This window comes from Sinocyclocheilus rhinocerous, unplaced genomic scaffold (assembly GCF_001515625.1).
Source record: "Sinocyclocheilus rhinocerous isolate Xijiao unplaced genomic scaffold, SAMN03320098_v1.1 scaffold2302, whole genome shotgun sequence".
Lineage (NCBI taxonomy): Eukaryota > Metazoa > Chordata > Actinopteri > Cypriniformes > Cyprinidae > Sinocyclocheilus > Sinocyclocheilus rhinocerous.
Genome location: NW_015633527.1, coordinates 49482 through 71964, shown reverse-complemented (window position 1 = coordinate 71964; position 22483 = coordinate 49482). Strand labels below are relative to the sequence as shown.

The 22483-nt window shown below is 40.4% G+C and overlaps 1 protein-coding gene across 1 annotated transcript in view; it reads left to right on the top strand.

The window, feature by feature from the left end:
* The window catches only part of LOC107744192 (ephrin type-B receptor 3-like), a 49810-nt gene extending 27334 nt beyond the window's left edge, over positions 1-22476 (top strand). Inside the window, exons 2-16 of the mRNA XM_016557714.1 lie at positions 957-1021; positions 5163-5835; positions 8827-8982; positions 10287-10622; positions 12505-12629; positions 12994-13156; positions 13314-13422; positions 14391-14443; positions 14554-14676; positions 15666-15913; positions 16283-16498; positions 16632-16781; positions 16862-17055; positions 18841-18996; positions 21782-22476. Of these exons, the coding sequence (XP_016413200.1) occupies positions 957-1021; positions 5163-5835; positions 8827-8982; positions 10287-10622; positions 12505-12629; positions 12994-13156; positions 13314-13422; positions 14391-14443; positions 14554-14676; positions 15666-15913; positions 16283-16498; positions 16632-16781; positions 16862-17055; positions 18841-18996; positions 21782-21890 (2876 nt within the window). The 3' untranslated portion in view covers positions 21891-22476. The remainder of the gene's footprint in view (positions 1-956; positions 1022-5162; positions 5836-8826; positions 8983-10286; positions 10623-12504; positions 12630-12993; positions 13157-13313; positions 13423-14390; positions 14444-14553; positions 14677-15665; positions 15914-16282; positions 16499-16631; positions 16782-16861; positions 17056-18840; positions 18997-21781) is intronic.
* The last annotated feature ends 7 nt before the right edge of the window (positions 22477-22483 follow it).

Below are 22483 nucleotides of genomic sequence, written 5' to 3'. Positions count from 1 at the left end.
TATATATATATATATATATATATATCACAATTTTTGTCACAAAAATAGCAAATTTCTTCCTCCAAATCATAAAGTCCTACATGCGGTTAGAACCATTTCAACTTTTCACATCCTGAATGAATGTTAATACCAGGTGTAACAGTGTTTAGCACTCACTTTGGAGGACAAGAAACGTACTCTGATATTTATTTTAAATACTCCCATTCATCTAATTTAGTAAAATATAGTCTCATTTGTAAACGCAGCCACGATGTATAAACGGCCGAAGCAGGTGGCGGAAGGTAAAATGGTTTGGCTCAATATGTTGGTAGTCTAGGCTGAGTGAGTGTGCTTTCATCATAATAAAAACAGAGAGCTGCACATATGGCTGGTGGGATAAAAACAGAAAAACAGACACGCAGAGCATATTGGGTAGTGAGGAAATTGTGAAGATCTTCCTTTTGTGAGTTTTATGGTGCTATTCAAGAACTCCTTTGCTCTGTTATATATCCTCTTGAGTTTTACAGCTGCTAGCCTAAGGGTGCGAGTGTGTGGATGTTTTGTGTGTGTGTGTGTGTGAAGGGGAGTGGGTTGTCTTTCAAAAACACTTAGCTTTTCTATCCCACCCAGCAAATACACGGCTAATTAAATCTAATTAGAGGAGGGCTGTCATAAATCTTTGACAATGCCTTCTGGATCACCCACAAAGCTGTTTCGCCGTCTTTTCACTTTTGATTAGCATGATAGCGTTTCTCCGTTCCTGCACGCATGAATTTATCGCAATGCATTAATACCTATTAACAATATGGACAGTGACAGTTGTGTGTTGCTTAGCTTGTCCTGCACAGTGTGAAATCACTTCCTCCCAAGGTTTTCCATTTCCATTTATTTATCTAATTTGTCTGTTGTTTAAGCTAATATTGTTCCTCAAACTGAGTTTTCAAACTTTTTTTTCTTTCTTTCTTTTTTTCCTGCAGAAACACTGATGGACACCAAATGGGCCACCACTGAACTCGCATGGACCTCACATCCTGAAACTGGGGTGAGTTATTACTTTTGTGTGTTTGACTTTGGTTAACGTGAGCTCATCATGCTTATATGATCCACTGCTTCAGTCCAAATAAAGTATACAGGGGTGAATCTCAAAAAAATTCTCTCCAGGTCCCATTTGACCTCAGCATAAAATGGTCTGTTTATTTTATTTTATTTTGTTTTGTTGTTTTGTTTTATTTTGAATTTCATTTTGTTTCATCGTTTAATTTAGTTTATTTAGTTTTTCCTTTCTGTTTTGTTGTTTGTTTTTATTTTTACTTTTTTGTTGCAACATTTTGTTTTGTTTTTCATTTTTGTTTTGTTTTGACTATCTTGTTTCATCGTTTTGATGAAACAAAACGATGTTTCATCAAAACCCACCCCCCCCACACACACCTTTTGTTTTGTTTAATTTTGTTTTTACTTTATTTAGTTTCGTTTTTTTTTTACGTAATTTAAAAAAATAAATAAATATAAAAATGTCTTTCTTTTGCATTACAGAAAAGTTTTTTTTTCCATAGCAGTAATGACAGCAGTTAAAAAATGTGCTTAATTGTCTTTAAAATTATGTTAAAATACAAACTCTTAAAATCGGACTCACTGTCATAAAAAAAAAAAAAAAAACATTTCTTATTATCTCCATTGAAATCTTTCATTGGAGGGTTGAAAATGACTCGCACATGTTCTTGCCTGGTTTCGTGATATTCTCTCATAAATGTCGTAGTTATAGAACCTTTAAATCAAGAGGTATTATAAGAGGTACAATTACAGTCTTGTTCAAGTACAGTGTGTTAAACACAGGAAGCTCTGAGTTCCATCAGATAAAGGCAATGCCCAGATCAGATTTCACCCTAGCCGTGTTACATTCATTCTCCAAAAGTGAAATCTGTGCCCACAAGCTTTTGGCTGACACAGCAGAAGTATCCTTTGCTCGGTACATCTTTCACAATACCCACACACTGCTGCCTTTTCTTAATTCTTTTGTTGGGATTTGCCTAATTCTTTGGATCTTCACCTCTCTTCCTTCTATCGTCTACTTTAGGGTCCTGATTGTGTCCATTGCCCCCTTCCTGCCCCCAGCCACACCATCTCAGCTGTCGCAGTCACCCCTCCCCAAAACCTTTACTTCCGAGTAACTTAGCACCAATGCACCGAGGCACAAGAACAGCCCCAAAGACACAAATCAACTGGCATCTCACCTTCCCCGTCCATATATTATTCTTGTAAATATCCCTCCTCGCCCCCATTAAAGCACTAAAACTCACCAGCACAATGGGCCAAAGCACAGCCCCTTTACACCCCAACAGATGCCGCCTTTCACAACATACATTGCCCAATTATCTCCCTTCTGCTCTCTGTCATGCACGCCGCTATACATTTCATCCACGCCACCCCACTGTATTTTAGGACAGACAGGGGGAATGTGGCACCAGTGTGTCCTTGCTTTAAATTTCACAGTGTTCCAGCCACTTTTTTTTTTTCAATCTCAAATTGAAATATTCCTCCTTCTGGAGCGAACTCCACAACAAATGTTATTTTAGACCAAAACTAAGATGAAAAATAGGATGTTTTGTGAAAATGCTATTTTACTTTGAATTATTCTCATTGGATTTGCATGATTGTAATACTATATATATATATATATATATATATATATACACATACATAAAAAATAAATGATATATAATATATATAATGCTTACGTATAAAGTTTAAAATATATAGCTATAAAATATAAATGTTTGCATTTGTTTTTGTTTAAATCTGCAAAAATTAAAGGCTATACAAGAAAAACTACCATGAACGATAAATGCTATAGAATTTAAATAATATTTATTTACTAATTTATTTATTTATTGCAGTTATGACAATTGGGGTGAGGTGTGGGAGGGTGTTGCCTACTTGTCATAATTTTTATTTATTTATTTTTAGCAACATATAATTTATTATTTCTGCTGGGGATGAAATGTAATTTTGACAGCTTTTTTTTTTAAATTTTTTTTTGGAGATCCAGCCACTGGCTTAATTGGCACCCTCCATATCTCTCTTTCCTATAGCACACTCGTTTCTAATTTTGTGTGACACTAAGTTCAATGGTATGTCGCACCCAGAAAACCGAAATGGGAACTGTGCCCAGATAATAAAAACAGGGGCAAAAAGTTGGAATAAATCCCAGTCTGACACAGCAGTTATTTTTCTCTTTTCATTTAATCTGCCACGAAAAAAAAAAAAAAAAAAAGTCTATTAGTCATTAGTTTGACACCTGTAACCCGAGAAATAAACACCGATAAATACAGACTGTGACACCATTAAGGAAAAATAAACAAAACGACCTGCTGTCGCTTAAACCTGACCTGCTAATTCTTCCAAGATAAACAAAACGAGTGAAGAAAAAAAAAAAACACTGTAATGCACTTATATATATATTCATAAATAAACCACATAAACCATCATTCCACAGCAGCATCTGCGTCTAAAGTAAATTCATTCATCTTTTTTTCCCCCAACAAATCGAAGAGATGCAGCAGGGGAAAATTAATGAGCATGACTTTTCACCTTGTGTATTTTTTCAGTACTTTCAGAAAGTACTATCTCATATCAACATTTAATATGCAGAAATCTCTTAAAGTAAGCCATTCGTAGGCTTATTTCCCTGAAATTGAGCTGAAAAGAAATTGATTGGGCATCTTAATCTTGGAAGGAGGAATGTTTGGTGCGCCATTACCCCTAGAGGAGTCGACACCAGTGCGATGTGTGGGCCCCTTCCTCGCTTCCATCTTCACTCTCTCAGCTATTTTTTCCACTGAACTAAATGCCCATTTACACCTCATTCTTTCTCCTGTCGCATTGACCTGATGCGTATTATTGATCTCGGCACCCTTGGCTCAGAAAGGCAGTGATAAAGCAGAGACTTCTGGAAGCCCTGTCTGCTTCGGGTCCCCGGGGCCCATAGGGATGAATGGCCTGTCCGCACAACATCCATATTTCTATGTTAATTAAACACTTCACCTCTACACAAACACTACGCTACTCTCTCAACAAATCTCTCAATGCCGTGCGAGATTTCGTTTTCGTTTTTTGGCTACAGCTCATTTTCTCCTTTCGGATCGCTTATTCTTGCTCTGAAATTGAACTTGCTGTAATCAAAAGAAGTTGGATGGTTTCCCGAGGTTGAGCGTGAATCTAATTGTCCCTTTACAGCATTGAATGTGAATCATTTCTTGTTGATATATGCTGTTTGTTAAACAAGCCGATGTTGATGTAAAAATCGTCATTAGATGCCAAGATTGCTAGTAGGCATTTTTACTCGACCACAGTCTGCACTACCATTAGTTGTTGCTACATAATGCTTATCATGTCACATGGTGTTACCACAAATCACAATGCAGCATTTAGTACCACATCAGCAGTCAAACTCTTGAAGATACCTCTCACCTTTCTTTTCAAAAGATGTATACTGTTAATTTTGGTAGATAAGAAAGAAATCATGTTGGTAGAGGATTGAGTGTAGCTTGTTGATCTGCAGGAATACAGTGTAATCATGATAGTTTAATTGAACAGTAATTGATTGTGAAGTGATGCAGAGAGTACTCCACAGTCAAGGTATGAGGTAAACATCCACTCGTTGTTTTATTCGATGGAGTTCTGACACTCCACGGTAATTTTGATGAATTTGCTAGGCAGGTTTCCTCATTGAGCTCAGATGAAAGACCAGCATGAAGCTCCCCACTTAATGACACCACACACAATGTGTAATTGAAAAGGCACAAACCAAAAAGCACAACATTTTATTTCCCCTCGCTTTCATCCACCCCATTCACTCTTTTCTCAGCTTGCTCCCTCCGTTATATTGTTTCTCAGCTACGGTGTGTGGGGCTGGAGCTGAGAAGCAGCAATTTATTGCCTGACGTACCTCTGTAGCGTAACACCTCAGAGTTCTAAAGCCCTGGATAACATCAAAATGAAAATGGTTTCATTTATAATGCTGACAATAAAGTGTATCGTACCATACTTTAGATAAAACATTTCTTATTGCTATTGTTCTGTAGAAGAATCACCGAATGCAGTATATATTAAGTGCTAGCTCATTCTGAAGGTGAACTTGTATGTTTTATATCTATGACTTAGTGATCTCTTTTTTTTTTTCTCAGTGGGAGGAAGTCAGTGGTTATGATGATGCCATGAACCCCATCCGAACATACCAAGTGTGCAACGTTCGTGAGCTTAACCAGAACAACTGGCTTCGCAGCGACTTTATCCCTCGAAAGGACGTTCTCCGTGTTTATGTGGAGATGAAGTTCACCGTACGAGATTGCAACAGTATTCCCAACATTCCGGGATCATGTAAAGAGACCTTCAATCTATTCTACTACGAGTCCGACTCAGATTCCGCAACATCTACCAGTCCTTTTTGGATGGAGAACCCTTATGTTAAGGTGGACACCATTGCTCCGGATGAGAGCTTCTCTATGTTGGAGTCTGGTCGGGTCAACACCAAGATTCGCAGCTTTGGTCCACTTTCTAGGGCTGGCTTCTATCTGGCTTTCCAGGACCTGGGTGCCTGCATGTCTTTAATCTCTGTCCGAGTTTTCTACAAGAAGTGTTCCACAACCATTGCCCATTTTGCCGTCTTCCCAGAGACGGCCACAGGCGCCGAGGCCACGTCGCTAGTCATTGCCCCTGGCACTTGTGTGCCGAATGCTCTGGAGGTGTCTGTTCCTCTTAAACTCTATTGCAATGGAGATGGAGAGTGGATGGTTCCTGTAGGTTCCTGTACTTGCATGGCTGGGTTCGAGCCTGCAGTTAAGGACACACAGTGTCAAGGTGAGTGCTGATATATGTGTTTTATTTTTCTCACTGTGCAATTTGTTTTATCTCTCGGTATCACATTAAGCCAAATGGACAAATCATCCTGTTTTTGTTTTTTTTATTGAGGTGTTTGACCTAACAGCAAATTTGGCTATTCGACCTCAATTTAAGCAGAGCAAAGCAATGAATAAGTAAAACAAGTCTGTATGTCTATCAGAGTGGAACATTTTGCTGAGAGAAAGGAGCAGTTTTGATGAAAAACATATCAGGTTAAGGCTGAGCTGAATTAAGTCATTGTGTAACATAGCCACGGTGAAAGTGAGCAGAGCAGACAGCGGGAGGTCAAGGGTCAAATGGAGAGCTGGGAGTGAGAGACCGGAATCGATTTGCAGACCAAGGGCAAGGGCTGCAGTGAAACCTTAATGAAGAGCATGAGATGGAGAAAGAAAAGTAACCCTGTGACAGTCAAGGCACCAGAAGTGAAAGGTCGCAAAGAGACAGTTGGTTCCAGCACATTAAAAGAAAGGCAAAGCCACTGATCAGTGAACCTCTGGGGTAAAGAATTAAACTGAACAGCAAATTATTTGTGTATAGAGAAAAGAGGATTATTTGTGGTGTTTGAGGTAATCGTAACTGTTATGATTGTTCATACAGAGGGTTGGAGATTTAAGCAAACACTTAACCCTGAGTATTAAACTGTAGTGTATAGTTCGCCCTACAAAGTTTGTGCTATGGAAATGAATGCTGCTTTAACCTGTATACTGCTAATTTTACAAATATATACTCCTAAGCAATTTACTTAAAGGGGTCATATGATGTTGCTAAAAAGAACATTTAGGTAGGCGTGGCTGACTCTTAACTTTTATAAAGAATATCTCTTTGGATTTGAGACTTTAGTCTTTGCAACTTTACAGATCTTCTTTATGCACCAAGAGCTTGTAACACTCCAAAGAGAAAGGAAAAATTTAAATCGCATCATATGACCCCTTTAGCATTTTCAGCTGTTGGATGATAAATAGGTGGGGAAAAGTCCCATAGATTTACATTTTAGAGGGGACTAGAATATCTTGAATAGGACTTGGGGTAGGCACATTTTAACTTGAGATGGTAAGAAACCACCTAACAACCATAAAGTATGCAAAAAAGAACAAGAAAGAATGCCTTAGGAAAAGCATTGAAACTCCTTGGCAATCTACCACAAAACCCTAGCAACCACATAGTACCCTAAAAAGTTAAGAATCACATAGCAATGCCATGGCAACCATTTAAAACACCTTAGCATAGTGAAAGCAAGTTTTGCACCACTCACGTTATTTATTTTTTTATTTTTTTTCAGAAATTTTCTGTAGTTGTCAACGTAATGAAGGACTTTCATACTACTGCCAACTTATGTTAAGTCCTTCTGCTCTCAATGAGAGAGGGAGAGCAGCAAATAGAGTCTGGGCAATAGAGTGCGAGCAATAGACTGTACTGGAGAGAGTGTGCAAGTAAGAGAACTCATGAAAAAAGCCTCATGATTTGCATTTCTTTTGCTTTCTTTCACCTCTTCTCTCTCTCGTGCTCTGTCAGGAGAGTTGCTGGAGGAAGGATGAGGATGAAAGGAAAGGGCTGACTTCTTACCTCCTTGGAAGCGATTAATCAGCACTTTCAATCCTTCAGAAAACCGCCAGAGCTTTTTGAAGGGGAATTTCAAGCAGTCTTTCATGGGGGCTAGAACTAGATGGTCTAATTTGTCTCCCCAAGATTTTGGTTGATTTATGTACATCTGAAATGCGAGGCAAAACACTGAGGACTCATTAATCTCCAAAGTGATACGTTACGTGCGATAAACCCGAACTCACAACTACACTCTTTCATTTTTATCTCTATGTGAATTGTTTTCTATGCTCCTTCTTCACTACCTATCTCTGGCCTCCCCTGATTAATGGTTAAACAAATAAGCCCCTGGTTAACCGAGGTAACAGTATCCCTGCACTAATGAAGCCTTGTGTCAATATTGCACATTCTGAGAAAGGGAATTTGGAAAGTGACCTCAGGAACATCACCGGTGTTGTGTTCTGCTTTGCGCACTATCAGTCCAGAAACCAAATCTTGTTCAAATCTTTTTTTTTTTTTTTTTCTCAGAAAAACACAGTGCCTGTTCATTATTTGCTGCTTCTAACCTTTACTGATAAAATGGCTCGGAAGGCTGGGAACTGTCATCATACTCCTTGTCTGCTTCTAATAAACATAAAACTGACTACTTGATCACTTAGACAGTTGAGTGACATTCTGAGCTGAACGATCACATTGGCATTGTGTGCCAGGAGAGCACCTCTCCATTTATCGTAGATGTGATACAATGTGTACACAATCTCCATAAATGGTGTCAAAGCTCCACAAAGGCCAAAGACCTGTGAATGACACACTAATCTTTGTATTCATAAAATAACAGCTCACACTTTCCCTTGTAGTCTTTAATATGCTTTGTTTATCTTAGAGGGACAAGTCCTGCAGAACAACATTGACATTGCCTGTGTATGAGAATTGACATTCTGAAAAGTGCTGTTGTTTGGAACTAACAGGCATGTGTTTGTAATTGAAGTTGACGGTTAGCATATGCACATGGGGTTTATGCAAGGCCAGGGTATGTTGTTGGAACTCGTCTAGTCATGAGGGGGTTATTTCCCTGGAGGAAAACACAGCAAATTAACGGTGCCAAACAAATACGTAAGCAAGAACCTGTGCGCCTTCGTATTTTACAATGCCAAGATGGAAAGGATTAGACTGTGGGCAAGGAAAACAAAAGTAAGAAACTAAATTAAAGCAAGCAGAGCTCACAAAATGCAAATTGCAAAAAGGAAATTGCTATTGATTTTGCAGTTGAATGCAATGAAAAGTTGTCACATACCTAGATGGAAGCATTCAACGAAAATGAGTAGCAAATAAGTACACTTGGTGTGAATATGCGGTTACAGCTATGAGTTTCTATTTTGACAGTCAAAGTAAAAATCTTTCTCTCTTTAGCTTGCAGTCCAGGTACCTTCAAGTCCAAGCAGGGTGAAGGGTTCTGCTCCCTGTGTCCACCCAACAGTCGGACAAGTTCTGGAGCCGCCAGCATTTGTTCCTGCAGGACCGGCTATTATCGGGCGGACAATGATTCACCTGACTCAGGATGCACCAGTGAGTAATGCTCTCGACTAAAACAGCCATTTAACCCACCATGAACTTATCTAAACATAAGGGGTGTTGTTTATTTGTCAGCTCTCAAAAGCCACATTGATCCAAACACCATATGTACATTCATATGTTCATCCATATGTAAAGCAATTCCTCCGTTCAACATGCAGAAGAATACTAGGATTGTTTTTAAACGTTTCCCTTTCTTCTGTTTCATATTAGCTCCTTTCTAGCTCTGTTCATTGTCAGCACTCTGAACAGATACATGCAAAAATAAAAATGTTTTCCCAAGTGAACCACAGCTATTTCTAGCCATTTTTGATATTAAAATGAACAGCACAAGTGGGAAAAACAAGGTTTTGCTTAATTTGATTTACATGAAAGCATTTAATCCACATTGAGTGTATGTGAAGCCCCATTTGACCAATTTTAGTTAAATTTCCTGCTTAAAAAAACATCTTAAACTAGCCTAATGTGATCTGATGGTCTTAGCTGCTTACCAGGCTGGTTTCCCCTGCTTAGGCACTGCTTAGTTTGGTAGTTTTAGGGAACTCAATTGGTCAGCTAAACCAGCTTTGTGACCTAAACTAGCTGAACACCTGCTTTGCTAAGGGACCTGCTGGGAAAGCAACTAACCAAGCTTAAACCTGCTAAAACCAGAAAACCACCTTAGGCTGGCCTTTTTGACAGGTTTATTAAAGGGGTCATATGATGCTGCTAAAAAGATTAGAACGAGCCGTTTTAGGTAGGCGTGGTTAACTCTTAACTTTTATAAAGAATATCTCTTTGGTTTTGAGACTTTAGTGTTTGCAACTTCTTTATGCACCAAGAGCTTGTAACACTCCAAAGAGAAAGGAAAAATTGAAATCGCATCATATGACCCCTTTAACACTTACCTTAGGAAAACAACATGACAAAAATAGTTTATTTTTGCAGCCGTACCCTCAGCTCCACGCAGCGTCATCTCCAGTGTAAATGAGACATCGCTTGTACTTGAGTGGAGCGAGCCACGTGACCAAGGTGGAAGGGAGGACCTTCTCTACAATGTCATTTGTAAGAAATGCCTGCCTGAACGTGGAACCTGCACACGATGTGATGACAACGTGGATATCTCTCCCCGCCACCTTGGGCTTACTGAGAGGCATGTGACGGTCAGAAACCTTCAGGCTCACACCCGTTTGCAACTTCTTTATGCACCAAGAGCTTGTAACACTCCAAAGAGAAAGGAAAAATTGAAATCGCATCATATGACCCCTTTAACACTTACCTTAGGAAAACAACATGACAAAAATAGTTTATTTTTGCAGCCGTACCCTCAGCTCCACGCAGCGTCATCTCCAGTGTAAATGAGACATCGCTTGTACTTGAGTGGAGCGAGCCACGTGACCAAGGTGGAAGGGAGGACCTTCTCTACAATGTCATTTGTAAGAAATGCCTGCCTGAACGTGGAACCTGCACACGATGTGATGACAACGTGGATATCTCTCCCCGCCACCTTGGGCTTACTGAGAGGCTCGTGACGGTCAGAAACCTTCAGGCTCACACCCAGTACAGCTTTGAGATTCAGGCCGTCAATGGAGTCTCCAACAAGAGTCCCTATGCACCCCAGTTTGCCTCCGTTAACATCACCACCAACCAGGCTGGTGAGTTCAGTGATTTTATTTTATTTTTTTATTTCAAGATGGTTATCAATCAAACATCTACCATGGTCCAAAAACTACCTTGAACAGCCACCAACTGATTTGTTTTAATAACCAGCCCCGACCAGCTCGATCAGCTATCATATTCCAAAACACAGATACCATCTTTAGATTTTCCTTCAGGTTACAAATATGCTCTTCCATGTGTGTCCATAAAGGTTTTTTCTTCACTTGCTCTAGCTTGAAATAATGAAGTGTAATGGCCTCTCTTAAGATATTTCCAACCCACAACACTCTACCCAAAGAGCTCAGCCCACAGAATGCATCAATGCCTGAGAGCTGTGCTATGAGGCTCAGTAGCAAAGCTAATCTACTCTAGGCTAGAGTGTGCTGGGTTAGTGAGATGTGGAGATGCGTTAACCTTGTGAAAACAGTCTCTTATTGTGTGATTTCAAGTTTTGAATTGACACTGGACTTCTCAGGATAGCGCTCAGTTTTATGAATATGCTTAACTCTCTTCTTAGCACTCTATGCTAACACCCAGCTTTAAGAATGCCTCTGTTTGCTCTCAGGGATTGACTGCAGGCATTGCCATATAACCCAGGCTGTTGTTGCATATGAGTCAATCCCAGGGTGACATGCACACCCACAAAGCCGCCCACCCCCATGGTTCCGAAACTTCAGGAGGGTCTGTGATCAGATTATCTCCCAGGACTGTTCTTGAATATTCATCTGCCTTTTAAGACAAAAAATAAATATGGGCCATCAGCTCAAGGGACGTCATAGTTACTTCCACTGTCTCCTCAAGATGAGGCCCCTTAATCCTGGGGTGAGAGTAAGCAAGCAGGCTGCCCAGTGAGCATTGTCTGCAGGGTGAAGCTTTTCGGAGCAAGGCCTGGGTTAGGAGGTTGATGGTGTTGGGTTGGGGGGAGAGTGAGCTTTTGGGGGAGGTGGACAAAGAGACAGACAGAATGATAAAGAGCTACTAGGGAAAGGATCAAAGAACCGGACCTGGGGATTAAAACGCTTTTAATAAAGAAAGAGTGAGGGAGAGAGAGACAGAGGCAAGAAAGCAGGGGATGTTGAGAGCTACTGTAGTGTGTGAACAGAATTTGATAACATCAGAAACCGGAGATGGCAACATCAGGTCTGAGGACAAATGGGGACAGTATAGATTATGTAAAGCTAGGTGCAAAGAGAAGTAAGGAGCTATATAAGAACTTGTGTTAACACGAATATGTATAGGTAAAAAAGTCCAGGTTACATTTAGTCCTAAAAACAAACAATAGATTATATCTTGCATAAAGGGAATTTTAAAGAATATAAAGAAATTAATTTCATGATAATTACCCCAAAATTCTAATTTTCATGTTAAAATTACAGGCATTTCACTTGTTTTATAATCAGTCACTCAGGTGTGATTCTTATTAGGATCTCATTAATATTTTTACAGTATTACAATAAAGATGTGTAAGTGAACACAATTTACACTAACATGGTGTATAAATACTTTAAAATGAAAATAATAATACATCTTTTTCACATTACAGTAATTTGGGAAAGAAAGAGCTTAGGGAGTGGACAGAGGGTGTGTGCAGTTATAAATATATTTGCATGTGTGTGTAGGTTGTGTGGACTGAATCTGCCAGATACTAAGCCTTCCTGTTTGTCTGCCATGGTCCTTTTTACAAGAGACTTTAGAATCCAATCTGTCTGTGTAGTTGAGAGGCTGGGGCCCTGAAAGGGCCCAAGACTAAGAGCTGTCTGAATGCTTACACATCAAAGCAGCTCTTTGGTAATCCTGAATGTGAACATGCTCTAAATGTGAAAAAAATAGAATGTCAGCTTTCATTAAAATAGGATTTCTCTCATTTTCCCCACACAGCTCCCTCTGCAGTTCCTACCGTCCACCTGATGGGGGCCTCAGCCAACACCATGAGTCTTTCCTGGCTCCCCCCTGAAAAACCAAATGGCATCATCTTGGATTACGAGATTAAATACCATGAGAAGGTAAGAGCCAGTGTAAGTCAATGAAGCGAAGGGCATTCGATCACAATTCCACCACTGTCATCCTCTGCTCTATACATAATCGTTCATCCTGACAACAGCATCAACCCTTCCTCTCTCTCGTATTCTAACATTCTTCCCTAACTCCTTCCTTGATTCATCCCCTTCTTTTGAACGCTGACACCGCAAGGCAGTTGGAGCTTGGCAGGGATGGAGGCAGGAGGATTTGCATAGAGGAAAAGAAAGGGCCAGGCATATTTGCTTCGTGTTTGATGTGTTGTACTGACAGATTAAACCATAGCTGCCAGACGCTTGCTTTTGGGTGCTGGCTGGATTTATATGGCTTGTTTTATCACTGTTCCCACAGGACCAGGGAGAAGCTATTGCCCACACCATGACAGCCCAGCGTAGCTCTGCACGCATTGAGGGTTTGAAGCCAGGCACGCCGTATGTTGTGCAGATTCGAGCCCGAACGGTGGCTGGGTATGGGCGCTATAGCAGCCCTACTGACTTTAGCACCAACCACCAGGGTATGTAAAACAACATATATTCCTATATTATCACATAAAAACAACTTTCTTTCAAATAATATCAAGCAGTTGTGTGGATCTAAGTGTATAAATACCTCTCATAGACAAAGAAACGCCATAAATAGATCTGATATCTCTCTTTGTGCCTCACACACAGCCGATGTAGACAAGACTCTACAGGAGCAGTTACCTCTCATTGTGGGTTCTCTGACAGCAGGGCTGGTCTTCATCATTGTTGTTGTGGTTATTGCCATTGTCTGCCTCAGGTAACTGGTTAAATTTTTAACTTACCTTAATGACGTTCAGTAAATGTACTTATAAATGGATCACAGCAAGAATCAAAGAATCAGAAGTCAAAGTATACTTATGAAACAACACAATATTTTGAGGGCATATGCAATTTAGTTACCCATAATGCTTCCTTAGAACCTATTGGACAATTAATGAATGCAGTTTGAGAAGCAGATTCATTCTGGGTTGTCAGTTATTTTGGATCTTGTACTTAGTAAACTGTAGCCAGTGTGCCCTACATTGGAATTCCGCAGTGTCCCAATGACCGTTGGCACTGGCACTTTCCATCCTGTGGCCACCTTCCCATTTCCACAGTTGAGGGCAAGGCAGCTGTGTATTTAAAGCCTTATCATGCAAAAATTCTAAATCTGCACTCTCTTTCGTTCTAATCAGCACAATGTCTCAGTATCTTAACTTGTCTGTGATTGAAAAAATGTAGGCCTTGGCATATTCCGGAGCTGAATTTGAATTGGAAATGAGATACAAATCACCAGCGGGTATTATTGGCCCGGTTACTAGTTAAACAACAAAGGGATTGCATTAAAATGTACTAGAGGGGGGTTGGGTTTGTTGAAATTGCATTGCATTTAATGGACTGATACTGAGTGTGAAGGAACAAATTAAGAGACAGGAGTGAATTAAACAATGTGGCTGTAAAGATTCCTTAGCATTTAACGGGAGCAAGACAACCAGTGCTGCTACTGTTTTTCGTAGCTGTCTTTATGCAGATTTGACTTCCATCGTGTAGTGACAAGGGTCTGTTAAGGGTGATTCTGTTGTTCTCTTAATTTTTATATCATTCTCTTTCTTTGATCGACCTCAATTTATGTCCCTAAAGGGGCTGGCAGGGAAAACACAGGTCCTTTTCAAATGCTTATTTTCCTACATTTAGATAAAAAATCATCAACCTTTTGTAACTGACTGTATTGTCTTTGGTTCTCAGGAAGCAACGCAATGGCTCAGAATCAGAATACACAGAAAAACTGCAACAATACAGTACGTCTCTACAGAGTTTACTTGCATTCTGATGACTAGCAATGCTATAAATATTGTGTATTATGGCAGTGTGATTCATACAGCTATTTGCACTATTGAATCCCCTATAGTCACTCCGGGAATGAAGGTCTACATTGACCCATTCACCTATGAGGACCCAAATGAGGCCATCCGCGAGTTTGCCAAAGAGATTGACGTTTCCTGTGTGAAAATCGAGGAAGTCATTGGCGCAGGTAACCAGCAACACAAGCTCCTGAGCAACAGGGGGAAGACAGCTAGGCACACCCACGCCATACCTTTAGAGGACTTCACACCAAGCGGTACTTCAATCAACTCATCCCGCTCCAAAATCCAAACCCTTAGCACTTTACCAATGTCTCTAACAGCTTTACTTACAAAATGGAGCTTCTGAGGTTATCTTCAGAGCTAACTATAGAGCTACCATTCCTGCTAACTTACCAAGCCTGTCCTGAGCCTGATGATACCTCTCGGACAATTAAATGTCCTTGACCTATGACCTGTTGACTTCCTTCCTGACCTTGAGACCACTCCCCTTTGTTTTGTAAATTTTCTAAATGTTAACATTAATGTTAGAGCCAAAAAAAAAGTAGGATACTGGTTCAGTAAGACTTGCAGGCATGTTGTAATGAGTTGAGGAGCCCCATGTCAGAGTCCAACAAACAAGGTTTTTAACATCTAACGCTGCTACCTGAACCTATTGTTTCCTAGCTTTATCTAAAGTGATGAACCCCTACCATGTCCTTCCCTGACCCCTCTGTTTCTCTCGCACTTGCTTACACATTGGCCTAGACTGCAGACGCAAGCCGTCCAATCCTCCCAAGCTTCTGTCCCCACCTACTTCCCACATTACTACCCTCACTCCCTCCAGACCCTAGCATTCTCTGAATCTACTCTTTACCCTTTCCACTATTGCTTTACTTTTCATTTTCGGTACCCCAACTCCCAACAACCCTCCAAGAGCTTTTCCTATTTAAGCATTCCTTACCTCACCCTACCCCTTCCCTCACCCCCTGGATACACTCTAATAGCATTACCTTTAGCCCTGGCTTCTCTTGCTGTCTCCCGCTGCTTCCCCCTGGCTCCTTGATTCTAACCAGTAACTGTCCCTCTCCCCTTTCTCTCCCACACTCCTCCACTCTTCCCTCTCCTCTCTCCACTCCACCTTTTCTTCCTCTCTCTCGTCTGTCCATTACCTATGTAGGAGAGTTTGGAGAGGTGTGTCGTGGCCGTCTGAAACTCCCTGGACGGCGTGAGATCATTGTGGCCATCAAGACTCTGAAGGCAGGCTATACGGAACGCCAAAGAAGAGACTTCCTGAGTGAAGCCAGCATCATGGGCCAGTTTGATCATCCTAATATTATCCGCCTTGAAGGGGTGGTGACGAAGAGTCGGCCAGTCATGATTGTCACAGAGTTCATGGAGAACGGAGCACTGGATTCCTTTCTCCGGGTTAGAGATGCTTACTACCATAAAATTAATTTAATTTTTTTTTTTTTTCTTTTTCTTTGCCTGGATTCTTGTTGTGGGACATTTATGGAAATGCAAGTAACAGTTAAAAAATGTGATCTACTGAAATGAATACTATCATTGTTGAAGTCTTGCAAGATTTAGTCCCAGATTAGTTTTCTAATAAAAAGAGATGTTCTCACCTGCCCCTTTGAAAAACATCCTAACTTTTCTAAATAGTGAAGCTGCTAGCTGTGACTTTGAGAGATGAATCATCTAGCTGATGAGTCACATCCTGGAAAGTTAAAAAACGTAGACAGCGGACATTTCTGTTATAAATGGGTCTGTGATTTTTCCCACTCTCTCCAACAGCTAAATGATGGACAGTTCACAGTCATCCAGCTCGTCGGTATGTTGAGAGGCATTGCAGCTGGCATGAAATATCTGTCCGACATGAACTATGTGCACCGTGATTTGGCTGCCCGTAACATTCTGGTCAACAGCAACCTGGTGTGTAAGGTGTCCGATTTTGGCCTTTCTCGTTTCTTGGAGGATGATCCCACTGACCCCACCTACACCAGCTCATTGGTCAGCATTCAAGTCTTTATCCATTAATATTTCTATAGCAATTAAAAATGTCCAGCTCTCATTTAATATTTATATAACAATGACCAGCTCCCATTTGAGATTAAAAAAACATTGTATGCTCTTGCATCTGTAGGGAGGAAAGATCCCTATTCGCTGGACAGCACCAGAGGCTATTGCTTATAGGAAGTTCACCTCAGCCAGTGACGTCTGGAGCTACGGCATTGTGATGTGGGAGGTGATGTCGTATGGCGAGCGCCCATACTGGGACATGAGTAACCAAGACGTAAGTTTCCTCTCTACTTTGCCTCTGTTCAAATTAATTTGTTAATAAACTAACACCAATTATTATTTTTACATCAACAGGTAATCAACGCTGTCGAGCAGGACTACCGACTGCCCCCACCTATGGATTGCCCTACTGCCTTGCATCAACTCATGCTAGACTGCTGGGTGAAAGAAAGAAACTTGAGACCTAAGTTCTCCCAGATCGTCAACACCTTGGACAAACTTATTCGCAATGCCGCCAGCCTTAAGGTGGTCACCAGCACACATTCTGGGTAAGGGCACACATGGACATATTAGCATGTTAGTTAACATGTTTGCATGATTTTTATCTCCTCAACTAAACAAGCAGTATTAACGACTTTTACAAATTGGTTATCTCATTTCAAATTCAGAATTAGGACAAAGTTACAGAGGCATTTGAATTAAGAGCCTATTGATTTAAGATAATTTTCAAATGACCAAAAATATTGTAAGCTGAGAAACTCTGACGTTATGGAAATCAGGATGACCTTAAGTCAATAAAACATTTGGTTTAATTGCACCATCACGGGGCTATCGATTGTTTTGCCTGAGATGCTTGCTCTGGTATACACATACTAGGCTTTTCTATTTGAGATATTTAATGACATAAGCCTCCTTCCAGATGCCTGTCACTATATAACAGCCTTTTACTTGTTGATCAGCATATTTGCACAGAATTTGTTTCAGTAAGACACACAGTAATTGTTCGCCAGAAGCTCTAGATGGGTTTTGACCCACCTCGGGGTGCATGCCTCTAAGCTGTAAGTCCTGGGGGAGGGCCTCTAACAAGCAGGGAACTGTGGGAGACACTTTGTCTACTTTGCAATGATCAGAGGATAAAGGAGGAATAATTAATGTAATTCAGAGATGGGAATGGTTTTAATTAGCAAGTAACGAGATTTTAAAAGGGCCAATGGAGAGGTGGCCTGCCTGTTGAGCCTAATGAAAGACTGAGAGATGGGCTCCTGTTGTTGCAACATTTGATGCTCTGTATACTATCTTCAGTGATCAATTCCTTAACTAAACTAAGGACAGTTTAATTAGTTAATAGTTGCTCTCAATGCTGAGTTCAGGGTAGTTTAGTTATGCACAGACATTTTTTTGGTTTCCTCATACAGTTTTTCCCAGTCTCGCACTTCAAGACAACGTCCCTAAGATGTGAGAGCCAGGCCAGCTCTAACAATGCCCCATTAAGAAAAGCTGCCTTCCAGGTTAATGACCACAAACCTTCAGCGCTAAAGGCAGGAGTTTATTAAAAATCACTCTTCCCATCCATCTACAGACCTTGTCCTCAATAGAGCCTCTGTTCCTTTATTATTAACTTTTTTCTTATGCTTTTAATTGTTAATTAATCTAATGCCATCAAAAGACAGCTAGGTTCAGCAGAGCAGAGAGCTTGCAGACAGAAGTGTCTTTGGTCTCAAACTTTGCCTCCCTATCCCCACAGTCCAGACCTCACTGTTAGTTATTAAGACCCCAGTCTGGTCATAGATCATGTCTGGTCTCTGTTGGTTTTGTCTGATCTAATTTAAACTGGCTGCTTTCATGCATGGCATTAAATTTAGTTGCACTATAGTGCAAGAAGAATCTATGCAGGTGTATGCAGGCAAACATGATTTAACTAAATAAATGTTGCTCCTGGACCAATAAAAGAGGTGGTCAACCTACTTGTCCTACTTGGATGAATCATGTCATGCATAAGCAAACAGTGATTTCAAAGGAATACTGAGAAATAATATAAAAATGAATGTAGAATTGGAGCATGTCATGTATCGATACATGTCAGGCAACACAACTTAAGTCCAAACATTTACCGCTGCATACGGACCCACACCCACAGCATCATTGCAGTTCTCTCTGGCGGGCTCCTTCACGTCTCCAGCCAGTAAGCCACAGTGGCAGGTTCAGGCCCTACAGGCCAGGAGAGATGGTGGTGGTTGTGGGGGGTTTGGGGGTGAGGTTTCGGTGGTGGAGGCCTGGCGTGACCTAACCCTCTCTCTCTCTCGTTTTATCTCCACTCCTCTCTTTCTCTGTAGGGCCTCCCAGCCGCTCCTCGACCGCTGTGTGCCTGACTACACCACCTTCACCACTGTGGGCGACTGGCTGGATGCCATCAAGATGAGCCGCTACCGAGACAACTTCCTTAATGCTGGCTTTGCTTCTTTTGACTTGGTGGCCCAGATGACTGCAGAGTGAGTGTCTGGTTTATTTGTTGGATTGCTCGTCTTTGTTTTGGTGGTCTCACATTAGTTCAAATTCAAGGCACTGTGCATTCATGCAACTTCTAAAAGGGGGTAATAATTTCATAATAGTACTTGTGGCATGGACTTGAGCCAGTTGCGTGAAATTGAACTCTGATTTAGACCAAGCGATCAAACCAACCTAAAACAACTTCAATAGGGAATTAAAAAGACAATAAGTCTTGAACAGGAAATTTTATATTTTAGTGATCAGAACAGGGTTAGTGATAGAGCTTTTGAGCATGTGATTATTTTCCTCATCTCGCCTTAATTTATTGTAACATTTCATCCTCAGAAAATGTCATGAACAAAGAATCTTACAAAGGTCACTGTTCAGAAAAGAAATTTGTGATTTGTCGCTATGTTAAATGTCTAGACAGATGTGAAGAGAGCGGTTGGGATCAAATAAACTAATAAAGAAAAAAATAATAAATTCATCACGCCCATTAAAATGTAATAAAGGATGGAGGCAGGGGTAATTTGTTTCAATTTGGCAACTTGACAGGTGGACCAGTCGGTGGTTTTCTCGTGCTCTTAATGACTAGTAATTCTCCTAATGGGCTCCATTTATTATCATTTTATCCAACATTGTTGGCTTGATGGGACCAACAGAGGAAAAAGGGAGAAAACACTTTTACACTGTGTGAAATTACTCTGCTAATGTTGTGTGATTGTAGAGATGAGAAGGGCAGACAGAATGGGGGCAGCTTGCTCCCCGACAATGTCCTCTTTCGTCCTCAGAAGGCAGTGGTGGACTGTAACGGAGTAGTTTTACTTTGTTACTGTACTTAAGTACATTTTTCGAGTATCTGTACTTTACTGGAGTAGTTTTATTTTGAGTAACTTTTACTTTTACTTCACTACATTCCAAAGCATAAGATCGTACTTTTTACATCACTACATTTCATAAAACATATCGTTACTCCTTATAATATATCACGAGCTCCGACACGCAGAAGCGGTGTCCGATTCTCGAGTCGACAACTCACTGATTCAAATGAACCGTTTAGTGCGAGTCTCCAGTGAACTGAATTCACAAGTAAGAACCGGGAGATCGTGTGAGCGCGCAGACACATCAACATCAGTGTCTCTATGTTTTAGGTAAAAAAAAACTAAACTTTAAAATATCACAGACTAAATAAAATAACTAATGCACGTTCATATTCCCCGCTGCCGTAACGTTAACAGTTTTATTAAAATGCTACGCATTTAGCCCTATGTGACGTCTGTTTTTATATTGTTTATCAACAGTATACATTTTTATATTGTTTGGATTAACTAGCCGAGTAGACAGATATGAATGTGTATTCATAACCATACTGAAAATAAGCAAATATTGTTAGCTGATGCTAACTGTCTAGTTAACAAGCTTGCTGTGTTTTTATATTGCTTATCAACAGTATAAATTTTTATTTTATTTGGATTAATTAGCCGAGTAGACAGATATGAATGTTTATTCATAACCATACTGAAAATAAGTAAATATTGTTAGCTGATGCTAACTGTCTAGCTAACTGTCTAAGCTTGCTGGTGCTAAGTTGAGGTAATTTTTAGATATAAAGTCCAAATATTTTTATTCAACCACCTAGATAGATTACATCTGGGGGAAAATAAAGGATGTGATGTTCAGAACATGGTAACTACAGTAATTATCAAAGTGGGAAGTGATGCCCTCTGGGGGCATTTGACCAGGGGTGTTTTTACACCACAGACAAGGTTTGAGAAGAAAACAAATGATATTTTCCTTAAAATGTCCTTCCTAATGTCAGGCCTTATTCTCATGTCATATATAACTGTGATGTTCTGCAAAACAACAAGCTTTAAAACACTTTTTTCTTACTGGTGAAAATCAGATGGTCAAATCTGTTTTCTCTCAGGTACTTAGCAGTGTAAGGTTCATAGTGAACATTACTACACCACTCTCGTCAACGTAGTTGACTCCACATAGTGGTTATTTTGGGAAAATCCCAGGTATTTTGAGCAGTAGGATTATAAAAAATATGTGCCAATATAAAATTAAATTAAGTAGCCTATATAAAATTGCAAAATAAATCTATCTATCAGTACTTTTTTACTTAAGTACATAAAAAATCGAGTACTTTTGTACTTTCACTCAATTAAAATTGAAAAAGGAGTACTTTTAATGGAGTAATATTTTATTATAGGTATCTGTACTTTTACTCAAGTACTTGATTTGTGTACTTCGTCCACCACTGTCGGAAGGGGAAAAAAAAGAGTAAACGACAAGAGTCTGCACTAGCTTTTAGCTACACGTGTTGCTGTGTAAACTAAATCCTCATGAAGAGATTAGATTACCTCAGCCAATGAAACAACAGGAAGCATTTTTATCATAAAGCCTGTGGTAACCTTTACACCACACTCATTCTACAGTAGTGTGTATTCCAAGTCATGTCGGCGGTTACACTAATAGCACTTTCTTTATGTGAAATTTGACATCTGGTAGCCTTAGGTGCAAATCATTGACCAGCGCTTGACCTATCTCCAGTTTGAGAACTGGCTTTGCACCACATGCTCGTCTCAGTTCAGTAGCCAAAGGGTGGGGTTGTTCTATTTGCTCAACCTAGCGACAATTTGCTAACGGATTTGCTCACCTGGCTACGTTCCCATGGGAGTTTATCACTTGAATAACATCAATTCTGTTCACTCTTTTAGAAACCACTATGATATTTATTGTATAGCAGTGACAATAAGATTTTCTTCTTGTTGTTTTCTACAGAGACCTGTTACGGATAGGTGTAACATTAGCCGGCCACCAAAAGAAGATTCTCGGCAGCATTCAAGACATGAGACTGCAAATGAACCAAACGCTGCCTGTCCAGGTCTGAGATGGGGGCGGAACTGTTCTAAAGCGAACTAACAGACGACCCCAGATCATCTCCACTAATCAGATGAAACTGGCTCGCAGTGCCTCGGACAACTTTTTCTTTTCCATTTTCCTGTTTCCCTGTAACGACTGCATTATTTTACACCCGACAGGATTAGATAAGATTATTTTGTACTTATTTTTAAGAACGGAGAGGAAAGCCTATATCCCATGCATGCCTCACGGCGACTGCATGCATGCGTGTGGTATTTTCTTTCGTGAGGCGGGACGGGATTCGCCCAATCTCCAAAGCCTCCCATAATGCATTTCTCCCTGAAAATGACTCTGAGGGACGGACTCTCCCAGATGGACATTGCTTATGGAAGAAATACTCCTCTAATAGTACACATAACTTGAATATAAAGACAAAAACTAGAAGTGAATATAAATTTACGAAGCGTGTGGACACGATTGTGCAGAAATCCCTCCAGTGCTAGCAGATGTTCTATTGTGCGTGTGATTTTGTGCTTATTCCCCATCTTCATATTGAAGGTGTTTTATTTAAGGGCACATGCCTCAAACGGACAGGAGGGAGAGGCACAGCCGGGGGCGAAA